The sequence below is a fragment of the Lemur catta genome, chromosome 21 (genome assembly GCF_020740605.2).
Source record: "Lemur catta isolate mLemCat1 chromosome 21, mLemCat1.pri, whole genome shotgun sequence".
Taxonomy (NCBI): domain Eukaryota; kingdom Metazoa; phylum Chordata; class Mammalia; order Primates; family Lemuridae; genus Lemur; species Lemur catta.
In genome coordinates, this window is record NC_059148.1 from 14,820,380 (window position 1) to 14,846,482 (window position 26,103).

General features: G+C 40.9%; 1 protein-coding gene across 1 annotated transcript; it reads left to right on the forward strand.

The window, feature by feature from the left end:
* Positions 1 to 12,015: 12,015 nt before the first annotated feature.
* CCDC117 (coiled-coil domain containing 117) lies at positions 12,016 to 24,425 on the forward strand. Its single transcript, XM_045534380.1, has 5 exons — positions 12,016 to 12,385; positions 13,014 to 13,064; positions 19,016 to 19,240; positions 19,758 to 19,895; positions 21,468 to 24,425. Exons 1-5 carry the CDS (start codon positions 12,204 to 12,206, stop codon positions 21,703 to 21,705), a joined length of 834 nt encoding a protein of 277 aa, XP_045390336.1. The 5' UTR covers positions 12,016 to 12,203; the 3' UTR covers positions 21,706 to 24,425.
* The last annotated feature ends 1,678 nt before the right edge of the window (positions 24,426 to 26,103 follow it).

Below are 26,103 nucleotides of genomic sequence, written 5' to 3' on the forward strand. Positions count from 1 at the left end.
TTTTTGGGAACTGAGGTCTGCATCCCCACCTGGGGGTGGGGGTGGGCAGGCAGGTGGTTGTGAGGAGCAGGGGAGTGTCTTTTGTTCTTTGTGTTGCAAGAGATGGCTGGGCTGAACTGTCAGCCTGGCTTGCAGGAGAGCTGGGTGGGCCTCCCAGATGGGCAGAGGTCACAGGCAGGTTTGTCTTAACAATAGCCTAGAACTGAGGTCTTTCCCTTTACAAGCTCTGTATTTCTGCTTATGGACAGGAATTTGGATTTTGAGACAATGATCTACCATTTTTCCTCCTTTGCCAGCAAAATAATAAACTTCTCTTCCCTTCTCCTCAAACCTCTTATTCTCATTCTTCTGATGCGGCCTCAAGGACAAGTGCAGAGCTTTCAGTAACAAAGGTAAGGGTCAAAAGCTGGTATTTAAACCCAAATCTAACTCCAGGCATGGTGGCTCATGCCTGTGATCCCCGTACTTTGGGAGGCCAAAGAGCGAGGATCACTTGAGGCCAGGAATACAAGACTAGCCTGGGGCAACATGGCAAAGGGACCCCATCTCTACAAAAAATTTAAAAATTTAGCCAGGCATGGTGGCACACACCTGTAGTTCTAGATACTCAGGAGGCTGAGGCAGGAGGATCCCTTCAGCCCAGGAGTTCAAGGTTACAGTGAACTATGATAGTGCCACTGCACTCCAGCCTGGGCAACAGAGCTAGACTCCATCTCAAAATATATAAATAAAATAAACCCAAGTCTATCTGCAAAGCCTGTGTTCTTGGGAGGCTGAACCCCCCAAGATTAAGTACTAGCCAAGGAGGTTAAACAATTCATAACAACGGTTCTGGTTGCAGAGGCACTGTTTGATCTGAGTTTCTATTTCCAAAGCCTATTGCATACAGCGTCTCTAAGCCTAGGGAGGGACACTTCCCGGTGCAGTAACCAGGGAATAGAGCTTCAGGGAAGCAGAGGAATAGAATCCAGACAGGCAGAGAGAAGCTGTGTCAGATGCCCCCAAAACCACCCCCAGGTTTGATGATTTGTCAGCAGAACTCAAAGGACTCAATATAGAGCACTATCTATGGCTATGATTTAGTATAGCAAAAGAATACAAAGGGAAAAGACTGGTTGGGCTTGGTGACTCACGCCTGTAATCCCAGCACTCCGGAAGGCCTAGGCATGAGGATCACTTGAGCTCAGGAGTTTGAGATCAGCCTGAGAAAGACCAAGACCCGTCTCTATTAAAAATAGAAAAATTAGCCAGACATCATGGCTCGTGCCTATAGTCCCAGCTACTCAGGAGGCTGAGGCAGGAGGATTGCTTGAGCCCAGGAGTTTGAGGTTGCAGTGAGCTAGGATGATGCCACTGCACTTTACCTGGGGTGACAAAGCTGGACTCTGTCTCAAAAAAAAAAAAGGGAAAAGGCTCAGGGGACAAAGTCTGATAGAAATCAGGTGCAAGCTTCCAAGTTCTCTTCCAATGGAGTCACACAAGACATACTTAATTTCCCCAATTGTGACAACACATGTCTACAATGGAAGCTTGTTAGAGACTCAGTACCAAGGGTTTTTCATGGGGGGATGGTCACATAAGCACCATCTGGCTACTCTATACCAAGATTCCAGACTCCCAGAAGGAAAGCAGGCATAAACTACATTGTTTATACAAACAATTTAGGCACAGTGGGCTACTCTTACCAGTTCTGGGTTTAGGGAATCTTCACAAAGTCCAAGTTCCAGACATTAGCCAAGAGCTGACCATGTAAGCAAAACTTTGTAAGGATGTGCAATCTCAGGCCTGCTATATGTTTAACTCTTTTCTGCAAAAAAGCCAAAGTGAAGGGGTCCCATCATAGCAAGGGAAATATATTAGGTTATTAAGTATGGAATGTCCGATTTCCTTAAGTACTAAGTTTGACATTTGCTGTCTCTAACATTTCACTTTGACATTTCTTTGGGTTTTGGGGGGTGGGTTTTGTGTGTGTGTGTGTGTGTGTGTGTGTGTGTGTGTGTGTGTGTGTGAAGGTACATCCTCATTCTTTCAAACGCACATTTTGGTTTGTGATTATCTTTCAAATTTTTTTTAGAGCAATTTTTGTGAAACCATGGATAAATCAAAAAATTGTGTTATTTTTGAAAAAGAGTTCCATTGTGGAACCAATGCAGTAAAGACAGTTAAAAATACCAATGAAGTGTTTGGGAAGGATGTGGCTAATGAACGCACAGTACGTCATTGGTTTGAGAAGTTCCATTCTGGTAATTTTAGTCTTGAAAATGAGCCACATGGGCTACCAGAGACCAAGGTGGATAATGATGAGCTGAAAACTGTAGTGGAAGGGAATCCATCTCAACCTACATGTGAATTGGCAGCAAGGTTTGACATTACTATTTCAACAATACTGGACCATTTGAAACAAATCAGCAAGATAAAGAAGCTGGATAGATGAATTCCGCATGAATTAAACAAGCGTCAGAAGAGAAATCGTCTCAAAGCTTGCCTTTCTTTGCTGTCACAACATAAAGGCAAACCATTTTTATACCGTATTGTTACATGTGATGAAAAATGGATTCTTGTTGACCATCGCAAGCATTCTGCACAATGGTTGGATAAAGATGAAATGCTAAAACACAGTCCAAAACCAAATATTCATCACAAAAACCTAATGGTGTCTGTTTGGTGGTGCAGTGCTGGTATTATCCCCTACAGCTTCATGAAACTTGGTCAATTGATTATGGTGGATGTCTACTGCAACCAATTGGATGAATAATGAAGATGCTTGCAATTAAACAGCTGACATTGGTCAACACAGACAGGCCAGTCCTCTTGCAAGACCACATGTCACAAAAAACAACACTGTTCAAACTATAGAAGCTGGACTTTGAAACTCTCTGTCATCCACTGTATTCACCAGACCTTGCACCAACTGACTACCGTTCCTTCCAGGCTTTGGACCACTTCTTGCAAGGAAAAATATTCTAGTCTTAACAAGCTGTGGAAAAAGCCTTTGGGATTTCATTGCCACTTGTTCTCTAGGCTTCTTCGCTGCTGGCATAAACAAGCTACTGTTAAGACGCCAAAACCATGTCAATAGTTTACGTGCATACTTAGATTAATTGTACTGCTTCTTGTTTGAGAGATAATAAACTATGCTTTTGAATCAAAATCAGACATTTCATATTTCATCATCTAATATAACAAATAATCCATAACCAAAGAGGAAGGCACTCCATTGCTGAAGGGCTTTTGCCTGTATCTGTGGCCTCCTCCAGGCAAAGAGAAAAATGCTACTTTCTGAGTCAACAAAGCAGTCATGCCACCTAGCGTGTTCAATAGTGTAAAAGTCATTAATAACAAAATGGAGTCACTAATGTCAAATCCTAACAAAATGGAGCCGGGAGGCCATGAAGGAGGGGCCCTCATGTGCATATGCCTATGAGGGGAACTACACAAAGAATTCTTCAAAACCTCAGCCTTCTAGTTTAAAACTGCTTGCACAGGGACAGTGACCTAACAACGCCTGTCTCCATCAATGAGCTAATGCCAAATCTTGCAATAAGCCCCTGTATCAAATGGTCTTTGTTTCAAAAAAAAACTTATATTGACTTCTCCTTTTTGTCTTTAAAAGCTTCCCCTTTGCCCCACCTGCTTAGATGCACCTGTGGTCCACCATAGCACATGGACCCCAGATTGCAATCCCTTGCTATTCCCAAATAAACTCTCTGCTTTGGAGAGTTGGTCTCTCAGTCAGGCCAGAGAGACAATGGTTGATATTGGCAGGTGACAAATGGCCACAGCAGACCTGGACCTAATCTTTGCTTTAACAAAAGATTTCATTGTTTCTGTCACTTTTTGTGACATGTTGGATATATCAGATATGGCCAGATGAATAAATAAAGACAAGACACCCTCTTTTTCTTTTTAGGGGTTGCTATCAGCAGGGCAAGAGAGACTGAGAAGAGTACAGGGGAGCAAGGGGGCCAGGCAGGAAACACACACTGGTAACACTGGTGTTAACTGAGAAGGGGTGGAGTCTTTGAGGAAGTGGAGAGCACGTGCACTATGTCAAAACTGAGGAGGAAGCAGGGAAACACTACTTGACCCTGGTAATTGCGTCCATGAAGAGGTTCAGACATTGCTTTGACAATCTCTTGATGTTTTCAAGAGAAGCTGGAATTGCAATTTTTTTAACATCCTGAAAGTTTGGAAGGAATTGCAATTTTTTTTTTTTTTTTTTTTTTGAGACAGAGTGTCACTTTGTTGCCCGGGCTAGAGTGAGTGCCGTGGCATCAGCCTAGCTCACAGCAACCTCAGACTCCTGGGCTTAAGGGATCCTACTGCCTCAGCCTCCCTAGTAGCTGGGACTACAGGCATGAGCCACCATGCCCGGCTAATTTTTTTGTATATATATTTTTTAGTTGGCCAGATAATTTCTTTCTATTTTTAGTAGAGACGGGGTCTCACTCTTGCTCAGGCTGGTCTCGAACTCCTGACCTCGAGCGATCCACCCGCCTCGGCCTCCCAGAGCTAGGATTACAGGCGTGAGCCACCGCGCCCGGCCGGAATTGCAATTTTTAATAGAAAATTTCCCCGAGGCTGCCAGGTCTCATGAAAACATCAAGCAGGAAACAGCTAACTCAGCTGAGGAAAGGGAAGAGGCTTTGCAGAGGAAGTGATGTGTGATTTTTTTAACCAATAAGTGAAAAAAATGAGACAGAGCTCATCAGGTAGACGAAGTGCAGCAGAAGATTTTAAGTTACAAATTATGTTTGTTAAACTACTAATTTCGTCAAGTCAGGCAGAACTGATACATCTGGTGGGTTTAGTATCTGGTACACACAGTGCAACATCTGAGAGAGTCCTGAACTTAGAGCTCCCATGCCCACCAACCGTGATACCAGGGCACTGTCACCCTCCAAGCACATTGATATGTTCATCAGCCAGGAAGCTCCACTGAGCTTCAGTGCCGAGAAATTTTAGTGGGGCTTTTAATGTAAACATTATTGACTGAATCATTGGCTATGTATTATAGCTGATCTTCAGTCTCCTTCCCTCTCTCTGAAGACCGGGCTAGCTCAAAGCCCCAAACATCTGTCTATCTATCTATCTACTGAGTGACAGAGTTGACCAGGCACTGTGGCTCACACCTATAATCCTAGTACTTTGAGAGGCCAAGGTGGGAGGATCACTTCAGGCCAGGGGTTCGAGACCAGCCTGAACAACATAGCGAGACCCCATCTCCACAAAAAATTTTTTTAAAAATTAAAAATTAAAAAAAGAGACGGTCTCACTCTGTCACCCAGGCTGGAGTACAGTGACGTGATCATAGCTCACTGCAGCCTTGAACTCTTGGGCTAAAGCGATCCTCCTGCCTAAGCCTCCCCAGTAGCTGGGACTACAGGAGTGTGCCACCACGCCCGCCTAATTTTTTCTATTTTTAGTTGCCCAGCTAATTTTCTTTGTATTTTTAGTAGAGATGGGGTCTTGTTCTTGCTCAGGCTGGTCTTGAACTCCTGACCTCAAGCGATCCTCCCGCCTCAGTTTCCAAGAGTGCTAGGATTACAGGTGTAAGCCACCATGCCCGGGCAGACAGGGGTCTTTCTGTGTTGCCCAGGTTGGTCTGAAGGTCCTGGCCCTAAGCAATCCTCCCACCTCAGTCTCCCAAATGCTGGGATTACAGGCATGAGCCACTGCATCCAGCCCAAAGCCCCAACCTTCTAACCACATGGTTGGTTTTTCTGGTGACCACCAGCACCCATCTGAGTCTTCTCACCTTACTAGCATAAACTCTGGTGTGATCCAAGGGATTCATAATTACTCAGGAAATTACAAGGAATTATGGTCTTTCTCCAGAAAGAAGAGACAAAGTCCAACCAAATTCTTTATTATACACTTGCATTTCTGTAAGAATTTTATAATCAGCTCATCGGTCTCTGCAAAAAAAGTTTACTGGAATTTTGATAAGGATTGTATTGATTGAGAATGATGATGAGAGGAGTAAATAAAGAAGTACATATAAATGGAAATAGAAGAAAAAAATCTAAAAAGAAAAAAAAGAAAAATGATTGCATTCAATCTGTAGATCAATGTGGGGAGTACTCAATATTCAATTAAAACAATATTAAGTGTTTTGATCCATGAACATGGGCTATCTTTTCATTTATTTAGACCGCCTTTAATTTTTTCAACAGTTTTATAATTCCAGTGTAAACATCCCATACTTTTTTGTTAAAAGTTATTCCTAAATAATTTATTCTTTTTTATGCTCTTATAAATGGAATTATTTTCTCAATTTCATTTTCTGATTATGTATTGCTAGTGTATAGAAATACAGTTGATTTTTGGAATATTGAACTTATATCCTACAACCTTGCTAAACTCAATTATTAGTCCTAATATGTTTTTTAGTAGATTTCTTCAGTAGTACTTTCTATAGTTCCAATCATGTCATATACAAATAAATATAGTTTTACTTCTTCCTTTCCAATCTGGATGCCTTTTGTTTCTTTATCTTGCTTAAAGACAGGCAGGATCTGGTCTGGCTAGAACCTCCAGTACAATGTTGAAAAGAAGTGGCAAGAATACACATCTCTGTCTTGTTCACAACCTTAGGGGCAAACATTCATTTTTTTTGCAATTTAGTACAATGTTAGCTATAGGTTTTTCATAGATGCCTTTTGTCAGGTTAAGGAATGAATGTCCCTCCTATTCCTAGCTTGTTGAATGTTTTCATCATAAAGGGTGTTGGATTTGGTCAAATGCTTTTTCTGTGTCTATTGAAATGATCACATGATTATTACTCTTTAACCTGTTTATGTGGTGGGTTGAATTCGTTGATTTTTGATTTATTAAATCAGGCTTAAATATCTGAAATAAATCCCATTTGGTCATGATCTATAATCTTTTTTATATGTTGCTGGATTTGGTTTGCTAGTATTTTCTTAAGGATTTTTGTAGCTATATTCATAAAAGATATTGGTCTGTGGTTGTCTTGTGACATCTTTTTGTCTGGTTTTGGTATCAGGGTAATACTGGCCTTATAGAAAGAGATGGAAAATTTTCCCTGCTCTATTTTCTGGAAGAGTTTGTGAAGGATTGTTGTTGATTCTTCTTTAAATATCCAGTAGAGTTTGCTTGTTGATCCATGTGGATGTGGTCTTTTCTTTGTAGGAAGATTGATAAGTCTATTCAGAATTTGTTTTCTTCTTGAATCAGTTTTGTTAATTTTTATCTTTCTAGGAATTTATCCATTTCTTCTAAATTGTCTAATTTATTGGCATACATTTGTTCATAGTATTCCATTATAATTCCCTCTTTCATTCCTGATTTCAGTAATTTGAATCTTCAATCTCTGTTTCTTTGTCTGACTAACTAAAGGTTTGTCTATTGCGTTGATCTTTCAGAGAACCAACTTTTGGTTTGGCTGATTTTCCTCTACTCTCTATTTCATTTATTTCTGCTCTAATCTTTATTTGCTTCCTTCTGCTCACTTTGGGTTTAGTTTGCTCTTCCCTTTCTAATTTCTTAAAGAGGAAATTTAGGTTATTGATTTGAGATCTTCTTTTCTAAAAATAGGTGTTCATAGCTATAAATTTCCCTCCAAGCTTTTGCTTAATTCTAAAAGTTTTATTGTATTTTTATTTTCATTCACTCAAAGTGTTTCATAATTTCCCGTGTGATTTCTTCTTTGGCCCTTTGGGTCAACCAGGTTTTAATGAAAGCAAGTCTCACACAGAATTTTGTCTCCTATAAAGACATTTAGCAAGCAGGCATGAAGCAACCATACAACTTATTCCAGAAGCTCCAAGTCCCAGCTGTGTTTCTCTCTGTTATCAATGCCAGCATAAAGACACTTTTTTTTTTTTTGTGAGACATGGTCTTTCCCTGTCCCCCAGGCTGGAGTGCAGTGACATAATCATAGCTCACTGCAGCCTAAAACTCTTGGACTCAAATGATCCTCCCACCTCAATCTCCCAAAGTGCTGGGATTACAGGTGTGAGCCATAGCACCTGGCCACCATCAAGACACTTCTAAAGCAATTCTAGTTAATTCACATATATTAAACACCACTTGTCAATGAAAAACCCATTCTAACACTGATAATGTTAATGAGCAGAAACCTCTAGAGTTCAGAAGAGTGAAAGGTAGCTAGTGCACTTGTAATAGCTGCTTTCGAAGAGTGACCTTTGATTAAATCTCCTAACCACCCTAGGAATATGCATTGTGGTTAGAGAAGAGCACACCCACCCTGAGGTGGACCAATGCCAACATCCACATTCTATCACACTGTCTGTGCAGAAATAATATAAAGAAAATTGTAGGACACGTTACAATGCCAACAAGGGAGATGCTTCACTGCTCAGACAAATTGCCCATTTGTTTTGCCCCAGTCGTGGGCACAAACAAACCAAGGAACATTGTGGGCATTCTCACTGATATTAACCCAACAGGCCACGTGAAAATCCCTATTTTCCTGTTTTGAAGCCTGTTCTCGATAGAATACATTTCACAAGGTATTCCAAGAGTTTAACGTAGGACTACTTACTGCAATCTACAGTATCTCTCTCCTTCTGGCTCCAAAAGCACCACAAACATTTGACAGACTGGAAAGCTCTGTTTGGATGCAAAAGATAGCAGTTGTTAACCAGGGAGAACGAGAAATATATACAAAAAGTTTGGAGGCAGGAGAAAGGAACCAAGAGAAAGTCTATAGAAAACAAGTAAAATCCATAGCACAATTCACAATCACAAAGATATGGAATCAACCTAAGTGCCCATCAACTGAGTGGATACAGAAAATTGGTGTATATATTTATATACACCACGGAGCACTATTCAGCCTTAAGAAAGAATGAAATACTATCTTTTGCAGCAACTTGGATGGAACTGGAGTCCATTATCCTAAGTGAAGTAACTCTGGAACAGAAAAATAAATGCCACATGTTCTCACTTATTGGTGAAAGCTAAACTATGGCTATGAAAGGACACACAGAGTGGAATAATGGACATTGGAGACATAAAAGTAGGGAGAGGAGGGGAGGGATGAAAAATTACCTATGAGTTACAACGTACACTATTCCGGCAATAGGTACACCAAAAGCCCAGACTCCACTGCTACACAGTATATACATGTAATGGAATTCAACTTGCATACCCTAAATCTATTAAAAGAAAAAGAAAATGGGAGAAAATCCAAACAGGTAGATGTAGAGATCAGGTAGAGAGTGGGAGGAGATGAAGAGGTAGGCGGGGAGGGATCCTGAAGGAATTTGAAGACTGTTAAGGAGGTTAGGTCTTCTTCCAAGAGTAATAGGGAGTCATGGAAAGGTTACAGCGGGAGAGCAGCACATCAGCATTAGATGGTGAACAAATCTCTCTGGCTGTGCTGTGGCTAATGGGCTGGAGGGTCAAGAGTGGCAGCAGGGAGACCAGTTAGGAGGCTCCAGCTGGCAAGAGATAATGGAGCCTAAGTTCATGGTAATACATGAACTCTGCACACAAACATACAAATAAGAAAAAAGACTGGAGGGAGATTCTGGATCGTTGAATGTGGCCTTTTGACTGAATCCAAATTTTACAGAGCAAATCCTTTTATTAAAAGGGGTGCAGTAGAGAAAGATGAAGCTTTTCTTGTCTCCTTTGGTGTTTAAAAAAGAACAGTCTTGAAATTGGAAGGCTGCACCTGGCCTAGAAGGATATTTTTTAAGGTGAGGAATGAGGAGCCTATTAGTAGAAATGACCTTGGAGGCTGGGTATGGTGGTCACGCCTGTAATCCTAGTCCTCTGGGAGGCCGAGGCAGGAAGATTGCTTGAGGTGAGGAGTTTGAGACTAGCCTGAGCAAGAGCAAGATCAAGTCTCTACCAAAAATGGAAAAATTAGCCAGGCATGGTGGCACATACCTGCAGTCCCAGCTACTCGGGAGGCTGAGGCAGGAAGATCCCTTGAGCCCAGGAGTTTGAGTTTTGCAATGAGCTATGAAGATGCCACAGCACTCTAGCCTGAGCAACAGAGCTGGATTCTGTCTCAAAAAACAAACAAACAAACAAAAAACAAAAACAAAAAAACTCAAGAAAGTATCTTTTAGTTGAGTTAAGCAGGGTATTACTTTAGGGAGGCAAAACTGGATTGTAAATGCCACTAAGAAAACTGAAAGCTAATCCATTTGATTAGATTAGTCAAAGGAAGTTCATTAGTTTTTTCTTAGATCATTTCAAGGGCATGGAAAGATGGAGGAGAATCTGGAAGCATTTTACAAGTAAAGCCCGTAGGACTTGCTAACTGATTAGATATGGGTGTGAACAAAAAAGAGGCATCAATGATGATGCCTAGTTTTTTGGTCAGAAAGAGGAAAGTATCTTCTGACAGGGGAAACTGACCTGATACCACTAGCTAGGCTTGGTGTCCTCCTGTTAAGCATAATTTCACAGAACGTCATCATCAAACAAGGGTACTCTGTGACCTCCTGGATCAAGATAAAAACAACACTACTTAATCATGTCTGAACACAGACAAAAACACGAACACTGTCCAAACCACAAAAATGGCCACACATCCCCCTATCCTGGCTAATATGGCCTGTTGCTTCTTTACCAATGACAGGTCTAGCCTCCTTTCATTCCTCCCACCTTCTAGAAAAGACTGGCTAAGATACCCAATCACAGATTTATTCCTGCTTCCTGACAGTATTAATTCCACAGCAAAACTGCTTTCTTGAACTTTCCCCCAAATCACCCAACACAAGCCCAAATCCTATAAGAAGCACTTTCTAACGCCTCCTTAAGAACACATTCCCTCACAGAGATGAGTCAATAAGTTGATTTTTTTTTTTTTTTTGAGACATGGTCTGGCTGTGTTGCCCAGGCTAGAGTGCAGTGGCATCATCATAGCTCACTGCAACCTCAAACTCCTGGGCTCAAGGAATCCTCCTGCCTCAGCCTCTCGAGTAGCTGGGACTACAAGAGTGCTCCACCATACCTGGCTAATTTTTCTGTTTTTTATCAGAGATGGGGTCTTGCTGTAGCTCAGGCTGATTGATCTTTATTCAATTATGCACAGGTGTGTTCTGGGTGGTCTTTGGCTGAAGGGCATTGACATTAGCATAAGCAACTTAGGGTGGATGATGGTGCCATTTCTTGGGATGGAAAAAGTAGGGCATGACCAGTGGTTGGGATTGACCAACTCTGCAAGCCGGTCTGCCAACCCCAGGCAGCAGATACCACATACCGTCAACTGTCTCTGGATGCCCCAGGCCAGTACTTCTCACAGCACTAGGTTACTGATCCTCCATGCTGTTCCCTCTAACTCATCACCAACTTCTTTTACATTAAAACTGTTTTGTTTGGGCCGGGCGCGGTGGCTCACGCCTGTAATCCTAGCCCTCTGGGAGGCCGAGGCGGGTGGATCGCTCAAGGTCAGGAGTTCGAGACCAGCCTCAGCAGGAGCGAGACCCCCATCTCTACTAAAAATAGAAACAAATTATCTGGCCAACTAACAATATATGTAGGAAAAAAAATTAGCTGGGCATGGTGGCGCATACCTGTAGTCCCAGCTACTCGGGGGGAGGCTGAGGCAGGAGGATCGTTTAAGCCTAGGAGTTTGAGGTTGCTGTGAGCTAGGCTGACACCACGGCACTCACTCTAGCCTGGGCAACAGAATGAGACTCTGTCTCAAAAAAAAAACAAAAAACCGTTTTGTTTGTATTAATAGATTCATTTATATTAATAGCTGGTATTTAATGAGTGTGTACTGTGTGCCAGGCAGTCTTCTAAGGGCTCTATATGTTTTAATTCATTTACTCATATCAACACTATGAAGGTAGGTACTATTATTATCCCATTTTACTACTGTGGAGACTGAGGTACGGAGAAGTTACATAACTTGCAGAGTGAGGATTTGAACCTATGTCATCTTATGGGCCAGGCGGAGCCATCCTCAAGCCCTGGCAAAGAAAGCTAGAGGCAGCCATCTTGTTTGTAGTCTGTATGGACTGCAACTCCCAGCAACCCTCGCGGTAGCGGTCCTCCACACACAACAAATCCCGGCATGCCCCTGGGCGGCCCAGAGTGGAGGGTTCTAGAAGGTGTGACGTGGGGTCGAGAGCGGGCTCCGGAGCGGGGTTAGAGGCGGGAGCCTCTCGGCTGTCGCCGTGGCCGCAGCTGCCGGACCTGGGGACGCGGGCGGCCGGGGTCGCGATCGTAGCTTCCTCGTCTCGCCGGCCATGGCCGCACTCGGCCGGCCCTTCAGCGGCCTCCCCCTGAGCGGCAGCTCGGACTTCCTGCAGCCGCCGCCGGCCTTCCCCGGCCGGGCCTTCCCGCTGGGGACGGACGGCGCCGAGCTGGCCCCGCGGGCAGGACTCCGCGCAGTCCCGAGCGGCCCCGGCGGGAGCGCAGCGCGCGGACGGTGAGGAGCCCGGCGGGCGGGCGGGCGGGCGGGGGCTGGTCACCTCTCCCCGCGACCTTCCGCGGGAGGCTGCTCAGCCCAGTGCACAGATGAGGAAACTGATCTCCTGAGACGTTAACTGTAAGTCGCCTGAGGCGGCGGAGCCCGGGACCCGGCTTCGAACCGCGGCCCCGAGGAGTGAGACTTTTCCAATTGCAACCCGGACGACTCGAGCCCGGTGTCCCCTCGGCGTGTGCCGCGCTCCCTTTCCAGACCCCGGCGCGGCCGCTGATGGTGACAACTTTCAGTGCCTCTCGGACACTCAGTTTCCTTATCCACAAAGGGAGAGACAGGAATGGGTCCTCCTAGTTTGAGCACAGAAATAAGGACGCCTGCACGGTGAACGTTTTCCCTACCCTGGTCCTCCCTAATCTATTTCCCATTAACTTGATAATGGCAAGTTTAAGTTTCAATGTCTCGTTATGTCGGGACCGCTCGACATTACCTGGCTGACCTTGTGACCTGTATCTATCCCACTCGGCAAAGAAAGGGACATACGGAATGGGGGGGTGAGCAAGATTATTGGAGCAAGGAAAAAGAGATGCGCAGATTTCCCAGTTGACTGATTTTTGTTTTTTTGTTTCAACAGTGTTTCCGTTCACTGTAAAAAGAAACACAAGCGAGAGGAGGAAGATGATGAGTAAGTTTCAGGGGCCATTTATTCACATTGTGGCCACTGTTAATTTAACCTACTTTACATTATCCTAAACTGCTTGTTTTAAGTGAAAAAACATTAGGCATGTATCTGGAGGGAGGCACAAGAAAGTAGTAACATCAGGTTTCTTTTAGGCAAAGTAACTGGGTGGCTGGGAGACAGGTTAGGGAAACTTGTCACTCTAAAACCAGTTGTAATGTTTGAATTTTGAACCATGTAACTAGTACATGCACAGAGTAAAAGAATTCAAAGAATACATGTAGTAGAAATGTCTTGTACTCCGCAGGCCAGGCACAGTTCTCCCCAGAGGCAACCTGTGTTACCTGTTTCCTATGTTTCCTTTGGAAGATAATCTAAAAACTTACAAGTTTATAATTGTATATGCCCCTAGTTTTTTACATTTGTAGAAAGATACTGTTCATAACTGTGCAACACATTATTTTTTCCTTTTACTGCAGCTTGTTTCCATATTAGCACATAACAGTTTTACCTAATTTCTTTTCAATAGTTGAATGGAATTCAGTTGTAGGACTAGGTATGGATAATTACCCAGTCTCCTATTGATGGATTTTTAAGTTATTTCTAATCTTTTGCTATTACAAATCTACCATGACCATTCTTTGGAAGTTCTTTGTGTATGTTTGCAAGTAGATGAATGGGTTCCTTAATGCAGAATTGCTGGGTTTTCAAGTGTGTGCATTTCAAATTGTGAACAGAAGTTTTTGCCAGTTTATTCTTATTAACACTGAAAATGCCTGTTTCTCCATCTTCTCACCACAACTATTTTCAAATTTTGTATCACTGCTTAAATGATAGGTGAAAAATTGCATCTCATAGACAGGCAGTCTAATGGAAAAAGGAGGAAAAGAGTTCTCCACAGAGGATATCCAAATGACCAACCAAGTGAGAAAGTGTTCAACCTCATCAGTCATTAGGGAAATGCAAATTAAAACCACAATGAGATACCTACCACTCTACCCTCAGATAGTGGAGTGCATGTGGAGCATTAGGAACTCTTATTAAACACTATGGGTGGGAGTATAAGTTGGTGTAAACACTATAGAAAACAGTGTGGCATTATCTAATAAATTTGAAGGCACCTTTTTTTTGTTGTTTGTTTGTTTTTTTGAGACAGAGTTCTGATCTGTTTCCTCTGCTGGAGTGCAGTGGTGTCATGACAGCCCACTGCAACCCCAGACTCGTAGGCTCTCCTGCCTCAGCCTCCCGAGTAGCTGGGACTACAGGTACGTGCCACCACACCCGGCTAATTTTTCTATTTTTGGTAGAGATGGGGTCTTGCTCTTACTTAGGCTGGTCCCGAAGTCCTGGCTTCAAGCAGTCCTCCCACCTTGGCCTCCCAGAATGCTAGGATTATATGTATGAGCCACCACGGTGCACAGCCTGAAGCCTTTGAGCCAAAAATTCCCCTCCTAGAGATGTTCATACACATGTATACCAGGAGACACATACAAGAAAGTTCATAGCAGGTAGGGAGCTGAAGTTCACTCCTGTAATCCCCCAGCACTTTGGGAGACTGAGGCAGGAGGATGGCTTGAGGCCAGGAGTTGGAGACCAGTCTAGGCAACATATTGAGACCCTGTCTCTACAAGAAATTTTAAAGATTGGCCAGGTGTGGTGGCATGTGACTGTAGTCCCAGCTACTCAGGAGGCTGAAGTGGGAGTATCCCTTGAGCCCAGGACTTTGAGATTGCAGTGAGCTATGATCATGCCACTGCACTCTAGCCTAGGCAACAGAGTGAGACCTTGTCTCATAGCATTCTTGTTAAGAATGGCTCAAAACTGGAAGCAACCCAAATGTCTCTGATAGTGAAATGGGTAAAATAAATTACAAATTCATGCATTGGAGTTCTATGCAAGAAAAACAAAAACAAACTACACTTATCAACATAACTGTGTCTTGTAAACATATTAAGAGCAAAAGAAACATTACAAGAATGCATATAGTATAATTTCCTAAACAGAAAGTTCAAAAACAGGCAAAACTAAACATTGTTTAGGAATACATACCTATGTAGGTGGTAATGTATTTTTTTTTTTAAAGGAAGTAATTACTGTAAAAGATTGAAAATAGAATGTAAAAGATTGAGAGTTGAGTGTTTACCTCTAGAAAGAAGGGATAGATTATATTTGGGGATGCATTGTTTACCTTAGATGATATTTTCATGGATGTTTGTTCAATAATTATTCATTAAGTTGTATGTTTGATGTACTTTTACGTGTGTAGGATTTTATAGTTAAAAAGGTTAAATTGGATCACTTTTAATTTGTACTTGTTCATTTTTAAATTTTATTTTTTTAGAGATAGAATTTGTCACTGTCACTGGGCTGAAGTGCAGTGGTACAATCATGGCTCACTGCAGCCTCCAACTCCTACTCCCCACCCCTGGCTAATTTTTCCTATTTTTTTTTTTTTTTTTTATAGAGACAGGGTCTCACTATATTGCCCAGGCTGATCTCAAACTCCTGGCCTCAAGTGATCCTCCTGCCTCAGCCTCCAAAAGTGCTGGAATTACAGGCATGAGCCACCATGCCCAGCATGTGTTTGTTCATTATAAGTGATATTGAACATCTTTTCATTAAGCCATTTGCATTTAATTTTGTGTCAATTATACATGTTCATGCAAATTTTTATTGGTTTATTGGTCTGTTGATTTGTAAGAAGTCTTTATTAAGGAAGTTAGTTTATTATATGTGTTGCAAATGTTTTCTTCAAATTTGTCCTTTGTCTTTTAACTTTGTATATGAATTTTTTTTTTGCCATCAGAAACTTGAAATTTTCTAAATTTGTTGATACATAGATTCATAAAACAGTAGATTTGAAAGTTGCCTTAGTTTAAAAACTACTGGACCAGACAATATTTATGTTCTTTATTGCCTTGGGATTTCTGTGGATAACACAGGAAAACCTTTTTGATTTTATCTTTTGGGATTCCTAATAAGATGTTATTGAATAAAGGGTTCCAGTGCTAAAATAAATAAAAAAGTTTAAAGTTTGGAAACTATTGGCTTAAAAAGTTAACCACCTTTAATTTACAAATTGAGAGATTGTGACCCTGGGAGCAGGTAGGACTAAACATATGGATGTCTAATACCCAGAGGTGTGCAATCCAGCTGCTATCTCCATGGCTCCTGTTAGTACCTAGAAGTCTTTTATATCATATTTTCCTGGGGACTTAATCATCATCAGTCTCTAATTATTTGGAAAATGGACCTGCGGACCTTTGGCATGAAGTAACTTAGCCAAAATCATGTTGTTGGAGGTCAGAGGGCAGAACCCACCTGCCTCTTGTACTTAGCTGTATTTTAGAGTTGAATAGTTAGATGTGGTAGGAAATTACCTGTTCCTTTTAGACTTATTCTGATTGCATTTTATTTTATTTTAATTTTCTAGTCAAATTTAGCAGTGGGGGGTTGTATACCAACTTTAGTGACACTAATGTTAATAAGTTCTGATAACCCACTACCATCGGACTGGCCTTTCTTTTTTTTTTTGATATGGGGGTCGTGAGGAATAGAGGGTTGGGATAGATGTTGGTGTCACCTGGCTATGTTGCCCAGGCTGTTCTGAAACTCTGAGCTTGGTCAATCCTCCTGCAGACATGTCCCACCACACCCAGCTTATTTGCTTTTTCTTAGCTATTTTTTTTAATACATATATGTATAAATGTAACTTTTTTTTTTTTCCTTGAGACAGGGTCTCTCTCTGTTGCTCAGGCTAGAGTGCAGTGGCATCATCATAGCTCACTGCAACCTCAAACTCCTGGGCTCAAGGAATCCTCCTGCCTCAGCCTCTCGAGTAGCTGGGAATACAGGTGTGCAACACCATACCTGGCTAATTTTTTCTATTTCTGGTAGTGACGGACTCTCGCTCTTTTTCAGGCTGGTCTCGAACTCCTGACCTCAAGTGATCCTCCTGCCTCGACCTCCCAGAGTGAGCCACCTCGCCTGGCCAACTTTATTTTCATTTTCCCAAAATATCATATACTTTAAACTATCCAAATATTACAGAAGTATTTGATGTATAGCTAGACATTTTTAACGCTTTCTTATGACTTAAAACTAATCATAAACCATACATTCTATTTACTAGTTGATTCTGATCAAAAATCTAGGTTTTTGAAAGCCTTATTACTTGTCAGATTTTATATTGCCGGAGACTTTAACATTGGTTTTTATTCTTAATATGGAATGGAAATTTCCCCTTGTAAAATACATGCCACTTCTTTTGACCCTCAGTTTAAAGAATCAGAGGCTGTGGTAGCCATTAGTGATTATTTTGGTCATAGAGCTGTGTTCTGGTCTTGAGATGGTACTTGCTTATTATACCTGGGCAATGAAGTGCTTTTTTTTTTTTTTTTTTTTAAAGAGACAGGGTCTCGGCCGGGCGCGGTGGCTCACGCCTGTAATCCTAGCACTCTGGGAGGCCGAGGCGGGTGGATCGCTCGAGGTCAGGAGTTCGAGACCAGCCTGAGTGAGACCCCGTCTCTACTAAAAATAGAAAGAAATTATCTGGCCAACTAAAAATATATATAGCAAAAAAAAATTAGCCGGGCATGGTGGCACATGCCTGTAGTCCCAGCTACTCGGGAGGCTGAGGCAGTAGGATCGCTTAAGCCCAGGAGTGTGAGGTTGCTGTGAGCTAGGCTGACGCCACGGCACTCACTCTAGCCTGGGCAACAAAGTGAGACTCTGTCTCAAAAAAAAAAAAAAAAAAGAGACAGGGTCTCACTCTGGGGCCCAGGCTAGAGTACAGTGGCATGATCATAGATCACTATAACTTCAAACTCTGGGCTCAAGCAGTCCTCCTGCCTCAGCCTCCCAAGTAGCTGGGACTATAAGCACATACCACCACATCTGGCTTTTTGAAAACTAAAAAATATTTTTTATTTTATTTTTTGTAGAGATGGGATCTCACTGTTTCCCCAGCTGGTCTAACTTCTGGCCTCAAGTGATCCTCCCTCCTAGGCCTCCCAAAGTGCTGAGGTTATAGGTGTGAGCCACCACACCCAGCCCAAAGTACTTTTGGTATAAATACTTAAATAGAACAGGCCCGGTTGTCTATTTAACTTGCTTCAGACAGCTTTAAGCTAAACACTGGGCATGTCTTAATGCTTGCACATTCTGGTTATGCCCTAAGGAGGCAGAGGGATTTCATAAAAACGGCATAGAAGTTGGATTCAGGAGCTCTGGGGTCTGGCTCCCCAACGTGCAACTCACAACTTTACTGTGACACTTTGGAGGGGTAGGTTAGCTTTTCTAGGTCCTACTACAAATCTGCAGAAGAAAGAAATTAGATTTGATGAATTCTAAAGTTTCTGTAAAGTGTGAATTTGCCTAGGAAGTGAAGACAATGTGTTGCAGGGTGGGAGGAAAGCTGACCCTGTTATTGGTTGGGGACTGATAGAGCCAGATGACAGCCTCTGACATTTTGGAGGGGACCAAGAAATCAGTGATATCACCACCACCTGTAGTATTTGGAACACACCTGATGAGGCGTACATTTTTGCCCTGCAGGAGTATAGGATGGCTGCCCGACCATCCCCCCATTATGTTTGATGGAAAAGCAGCAGTAAAACAAAATATGGTTCATGCTGAATTGCTGTTTTTGGTTTCTTTACTTCCCACTTGACCTTTCCAGAGCCAAATAAGTAGGAATGACAAGTTCTCACATTGAACCCTTATAATCTGAAGAGGCAAAATCTAGCAGGTACAGCCTAATTTGGTGAAGAGCAGTAGAAGAAAACATCTGTGAGAATAACAGGGAAAAAGTGCATGAGTTTCCATCTTGTAATCATACTGTTCAAAAAGCTAGAGTTTTTCATACAAAAATTTGATTAGAGATAGAGATGATATATATTTCATTTATAGTAGTTGAGGTTTTTATTGAATTTTCTTTTTCTTTTTTTCTTTTTCAGTTGTCCTGTAAGAAAGAAAAGGCTAATTGAAGCAGAGCTCTGTGCTGGTCCTAATGACTGGATTCTTGGTGCACATCAGGGTGTGGAGGGTCATGGAGTAAATCCGTGCACTAGTGGCCTTTCTGTACCTGGCATGTTAGATGTTATTTGTGAAGAAATGGATCAGACGACTGGAGAACCACAGTGTGAAGTTGCCAGAAGGAAGCTTCAGGAGATTGAGGACAGGTAAATGGGTAGTGCCTATAGCTGGTTTGTTGCTGTTCCTATGTATCTCCTCTTTTTCTTTTTTCTTTTTTTCTGTCTCTGGAGAATCTACTCTTCTAAGCTAGTCTTATTCATCATTTGATAATACCTTGATCCTCAACCTCTCAGAGAGACTTTAGAAATCAGAGAATTCAGAGTGTACACTTTTGAAGTGAGTTCTTCTCATAGAACTATACTAAGCATTTTCACTTACTACCTCTGAATATTAATTTTTGGTTTATGAGATGGTTTTCTGGATACATTCTTCAAATTTGATTGCATCCTATGTGAAACTTTTTTGTTAAATGAAATGTTGAACAACCTTCTGTATATACTTTTTTCACCCAGATATAATCTTATTTTTTACTAGGTCTTTTGCAAGTAGCACTTGTTGCTTTTATCCTTTTTTTTATTTTTCAAATTTTATCGAATTACTAGAAGAATATATAATACCTCAAATATTTTTCTTTCTCTGCATCTGCTGCGTTAATTTATTTAGGATAATTGATGAAGATGAAGAGGTTGAAGCTGACAGAAATGTTGATCATCTCCCCAGTCTTGTCCTTTCTGATACCATGAAAACTGGTTTGAAGAGGGAATTTGATGAAGTGTTTACAAAGAAAATGATTGAGTCCATGTAAGTTTTGGTATTTGGTTTCTGTTTAATTATGATCTTAGAGGGAAAACCCAGTGTCTAGATACTGTCCTTCCTATATCCTAGTTAGCTCATCATCTCCTGATCATCAGGCAAGTGAAAGCACAGTAGATTTTGTATTTAGCCCAGGTTAGAGAGAGGCCTTTTCTTAGTTCATTGGGGATGAGCAAAATGTTTGCAAGCGGGAGTTTCAAGTGTGCAGGAGTGGCTCCTTGCCTACTTACCCCTTGGTTCTGAAGTCCTGAAATGCACTTCGGTCTAGTATTTGGGAATGGGATGACTGGCAAGAGAGAGCCCATTCTCTGAAATTCTTGTGATAGCATATAGGAACCACATTTCAAAGCCTCTTTTTTTTTTTTACCTGGCTCTCTAAGTTATCCAGGAACACCGTTGCGACTTAGGAAACAAAAAAATAAAGTGTCCCAGCAGTAAGATCATATTCTTGACTCATAGCATAGTCCCTCAGGGCCCTTAGCAGAGCTATTTTGCTCTTAATTTAATAAGCTCAGTTATCTGGTTTCCTAGATCATCAGAGTAGAAAGAGAAACATCAAGTGAGAACAGAACAAACTCCTACTAGGGAGTTGTGACTACAGTGTGAGGACAAGAGAGGAAACTGGAAAGCAAACACAAGAACCTAAAAAGCGTAGTGGCCTGGGGCCTATTAAAGAACTAATGATTAGCCCTGTAATTCTGTAGTCCCTGAGCCTACATGATCTCAATTCATCATTATCTGCTATGTATAATAGGGACGTTATAAAGTGCCATTTAGGTATTGTCTAGAAAAGACTTTAAAAGACTTGGTACTCAATGAGGGTAAGTTTCAGATATCTGAAAAAGCCTCTTAGGACACTAGGCCCAGTGAAGCCAGGTAGATGAGCCATTATTGCCTTTGGACACAATGGAAGTGATTTGTGCTCAGAAGTTCTGGTGTTAGATCACAGAGGTTTTGCTTTAGCATCGGAGCTTGAGCTTATAATTAACTACCCAGCCCTGAGGGTGAGTAAATAGTTTAGCCAAAAGTACCCTCCAGCAGAAAACATAGCATTTTCTCTCTTGGTAGTTTTCCAGAAGCTAGCCTTTTGGGATGTTCTTCATTGTTTTGTGTTTTATTTTTGCCTTACTTGCCTCTGGGTCCCAGAAACCATCACTTCCTCCGGGGGCAGGGGGGGCGGGGGATGCACGTGTGCACAACGTAGTCATTCTGCCTTAACTGCATAGCATTATACTTCATAGCTCTACTAAGCAAAAGGCAGCTGAGACACTTTTAATGTATTTGTCCAGTGTTTTATTTTCATTTATAATGATTTAGTACAAGATAGCTGCCCATATCTGCTAATATTAAGCACAACCTTAAGAAAAATTTGTAACATTAAATTAAATCAAGGGCTCTATTTTTCAAAGATCAGTTTGGATTGTCCTAAATCCAAACTGTTTTGATGCCATCAGTTCTTGACTATAAGGTATTAGGTAGCAAACGTTAGCTTTTCAACATATAGCTTTTATTTCCATGTTCTAGAATTTTTGATAAAAATTGGTATTTTTTTTGTCTTAGGAGCCGTCCTTCCATGGAGCTTGTGCTCTGGAAACCTCTCCCTGAACTCCTTTCTGATAAGCCAAAGCCATCGTCTAATGCTAAGACCTACACAGGAGAGAGCCAAACTAAGCATGCAGCTGTCAGCACTGCCTTCCCTCAGAGAACTGAACTGTTCTTAGAACCTCGGCAAACAGGGATGCCTCTTTACAATAGTTTGGAGACAGCTGCTAGCACAGAAGAAGAGATGGAACTCTAGAAACCAGTTTCTACACTAAAGTTGTCAAATTTTAGAAGACTCCTGTGTTCAGTCATGAACCTACTTGCGTAGTATAGGGACTTGAAAGTTTTATGAAACGGGTGTAATAATATCTCCACCTGTGATTTGGGGTGGGACTCTCATTTTGGGTAGCCATTTATTGAATTCAACTTTTTTGCCAAGGAAGTTTGTCTCACGGGAAAAGCAGTTTTCTATGGGGCTTTTTAAAGGAATGTTGGATGACAGTCTCTTCAAAGGCAAGTATAGAAGCTGTGTGTGTAAGAGTAACTGAAGCTATCTGTCCCTGTTGTCTAAACTATTCAGAACTTGCAGAATATTCTCCTTGAGTTGAAAAAGATGATTAAGAACGAAGGGTGTTCCTACAAGTACCTTAAGTCACACATCAGTCTGTAGATATGAGCAGTGGTGACTATATATGATTGAGGAGAAAGAGGGAAAAAAGCAGTAGCTTAAGCTTATTGCTAAGAAGTTTAAGAGAGGCCTTGAAACTTATAAATTCGTTGTCAATTCTTTATAACTATGTTGATTAAATAGCCAGTAGCATTGTAGCTCTCCTCTTTGCCTCTGAAAATGCAATGAAAGTACAAAGAAAAGGTTTTTCCTTTAAGGCTTTGCCTTGTGCTACTGTTGCTCCTTGGTTTCCTTTGCATAATTGATAGGCCCAATTATTCAGTAATGTTTACAACTTAATTAACTTTGATAGTTAAAATGATTATGAGGTAACTCATCTGCAGATTGCCTGTGGGAGAAGCATCCTTTAGTTAATCCTAAGGAAGTGCTTTGTCAGCTAAACCCAGCATCGATAACTTCAGTAGTTTAAAAAAAAAAGTTTTACTTGTATTAGCAAGTTGAGTTTTTTAATGTTAAATTTAGACAATGATGAATAATTAACTGGGAATATATGGGCAAGTGACATTGAGGTTTACTGAACTAGCCAATTTGTCTGGTGCTTAAAATTATTGTGCAGTAAGCCTAAAAGCTAGTGGAGAATAGATTCCTGCTAGCAGGAAATCATCTTGAGTACCTAAACCAAGCTCAAGGTGTCCTTTAGGGATAACCAGGATTGAATTTTTTAATTTCTCAGGAAGAGCTCTTCTGTGCAACAAGGACTCATAGTGCAAAGTAAAATGACAGTTCCTTTATTGGTACAGAATATTCACTGTAAGTTATTAAATGAGTGTAATAGTGTAATACTGGCCCTTCCATCACACAGCAGGCGACCACCCCAGTTCTTTTCATTTTGTTTTCTGTGTTTCTTCTCTCTTTGTAGGAATCAAATACCTTTTGTAGAAAAAAAAATGGTTTATGCTAAGTAGAGGTGAATTTTTAGAAACCAGCTTCCAGGCATTTTTGAAACCCATACTGAAATCCCTCTCCTTGTTACAGATGGCGTAGAAGTCACAAGTCTGTTAATTGGACTGTTTCTTCTCTTGCCTGTTGTTCCTGCTTTCTCTGTTTCTGTCTGGATAGTCAGGAAAAGATTTAATGTTTAATATTTAAACAAAATATTTATGTCTACACAGTGAAATTATTCAAACTTCAAACCAGTATTGAAACCAGTTGGAAACCAGCTAATAGTTTCTTAATCTCAGACTTAGAGATGAATGTAAACTGTATTCTGTTGAAATGTGCACACGTTTGATTCATGCCATTTGAAAAATTCCTGCCTTGAGGCCATTATTTAATGGGACCAACTTGTAAAGTTTGTAGCCTTAAAGCAATCTCTGGGCTAAAAGATGTGTTCTAGTACAACTCAAAACCATAAAATAACTGCCTGGAGTTTGAGTTAGTCTTAGTGTTACAGTGGAAAGAGAGATGACAGCTTTCCAAAGAAGGACGTAAAACATGCCAAGATTGTCTTCTAAAGGGATTCCTGGGCAGTCCTCTGATTCAAGGTCTATATGATGAAAAGAGGAAAGAAGAGCCCCAGAACAAGGCTCTGATACTATTGGTAAATACAGGAGAGAATTAAGATTCTGTTTATTAAAATCCAAACAGAATTTGTTTCAGGAGTCAAGTTATCTGACATGATTATTTCTGCAGGAAAATGGATGTTTAATGTTTCTTTTGGGGCTTTATCTTCTTGCATATATGTTTGTATAAAAATTGTCATTTTCATCCTTGTGGTGCTTATTCATCTGAGCCATCTCCACCGTCCCAATGCCTCTGCTTTTTGTTTTTCTTTTGTAGCATAAGGCTTTTGCTTTTGCCTTAAGGTTTCCCTAGGGAATTAACAGGGCTTTTCATTTTGTATAGCTTTTGCAGCATGGATCAAACATTGGCTTACTATGCTAATGTGTGAAGAGAAAAAATTATCGAAAGCAGGTGAGCTTTCATGAACAAATGTATATTTTATCTGAGTTTGAGTAGGGTGTGTGTGGTTTTTGTTTGGGGGGGGTTGGTAATTAATATGAAGAAAGTCCAGTTCTCACAAATATTAATCAGTTAAAAAAAACATTATTCTTAAAAAGGTACAAATGTAAAATTTAGAAAAATAAGGTAGGGACTAGAGCCATGAGAAGAATATTTACCAGCAGGTTCATGTGTTATCTGGATCTGGAACTTGGCTTTGTTTTTCAGTAGTGACAAGAATGGTTCAGTACTAGGAAAGTTCTTGAAGATGCTGTCAATTTTACTTTACAATGAGAATCTGGTGTTTCTGTATTTTATCATTTTCAATAAAACTTAAGTGTTTTGGACTTTTTGAGATAAATTTGTTATTTCTGCACTTAAGTAAATGAAATCAGATATCTCTTTGCTTTCCTGTAAATTATAATTGAGGCAGCATTCATATCAGTGAGGGACTTACTTAAATTTATCCTGAAAGGTTATGTTAAGTTAAAGGTTTTTTCATAATTGAACTAGCTATTTCCAAAATAAGCAGCCTATATTTTGCCATTCTAAAATCTGTAGAAGGTTTCCACTCAGAGCAGTTCACTGCTGTTGATTGTCAGTATTCAGATGGTAGTGGTGACTGTGTCTTCAAATGTGGAGTTGGAATTGATACATAGAGTTTACAGAGAGGGGTTTGGGACATTTGAAATGGGGAATAGAAAATTCAATGATATTGCTACATGGTTGTTCCTTTCCTAAGAGTTGACAGGTCACTGGGTGGCAGTATTGCCTGCATACTTACAACTATTCTTTGATAAATGTACTTCCCTGACTTGTTGGGCAGGGGAGTTAAGTTTGGGTTGCAGTTACAGAAAACAAAGGATATTGTTTTTAACCAGAATTTGGAAATCATAGCTAAAATTTATCTAATTTATTTTACAGGTTTGGAGACTAAAGCCTAGTAGATAGTGACAATTTAGCACTCCTCAGGTCCGGTGTTCTTTCCACTTGACCAGTTAGTTTTCAGAGTCTTTTTGCAGCAATACCTAAGATGATGTCTTTTTTTTTTTTTTTTTTTTTGAGATAAGGTCTTGTTCTGTGGCCTGATCATAGTTCACCGTAACCTGGAATTCCTGAGTTCAAGTGATCCTCCCACCTGAGCCTCCCAAATAGGTAGGACTATAGGCATGCATCACCATGCCTACCTAATTTTTTAAATTTTTGTAGAGATGAGGCCTCACTATGTTGCCCAGGCTGGTCTCGAACTCCTGGTCTCAAGTGGTCCTCCTGCCTCAGCCTCCCATAGTGCTGGGATTACAAGCATGAACTACCATGCCTGGCCTAGATGTTATCATTTAGATTTCATTGAAATAATCTACAATAAAGTATGGTTCAGGCACTGTAACATTAAACTCCTTGAGGGAATATAGTTTAGTATATTTAGTATGTATCAGTTGGTTCAAATCGTCCAGCTCCGTTATTTCTCTAGTTCTTCAGACTACCAAGTGGCATTTGAGAGAGAGATGAAGTAGATGAAATTAGAATAGTGTTCAGACTACAGCTCTAGCAAGATGATGTTGTGATGTCTTTCAACAATTGTTTGGTGGGTAAACAAGCCAGTCTTCCTGTTTCTTAATGAACTTTAGAATTAGAAGTCACAAAAGTAAAGATTCAGTTCTTAGGAGATAAGAATTTAACTGATGCCTTAAAATATGCCTGGAGTGGACAGTATTACCTTCTGCCTAGAGTTCAGTCCCTACTTTGTCTCTGCTCAGTAAAAAAGCAAGGAGGCAGATGTAGATTGGTGTTAAAGGCTCAGGGAAATGGTGTGCAGACATCTTGTCACCTGCATCTTTAACATCAGTTATGAAATAACCCTCTGCACTTAATGGAAATCTTGTTTTGGTTTTGCAGGAAGGCCTTGATTTTTAATTCTAACCATTCAATTTAGTGTTTCAATATGAAAATGTTCTTGAATACCACCACATTTTACTGAATACCAGGTGTTTTCTCAAAGCTGAGCACAATGCTTAGTAATTTTCA

Coding starts and splice junctions, on each gene's coding strand:
- CCDC117 (XM_045534380.1), top strand. CDS start 12,204: ATGGCCGCACTCGGCCGGCCCTTCAGCGGCCTCCCCCTGAGCGGCAGC. Junction 13,065..19,015: donor CGAGAGGAGGAAGATGATGA/GTAAGTTTCAGG, acceptor TTTCTTTTTCAG/TTGTCCTGTAAGAAAGAAAA. Junction 19,241..19,757: donor CTTCAGGAGATTGAGGACAG/GTAAATGGGTAG, acceptor TAATTTATTTAG/GATAATTGATGAAGATGAAG.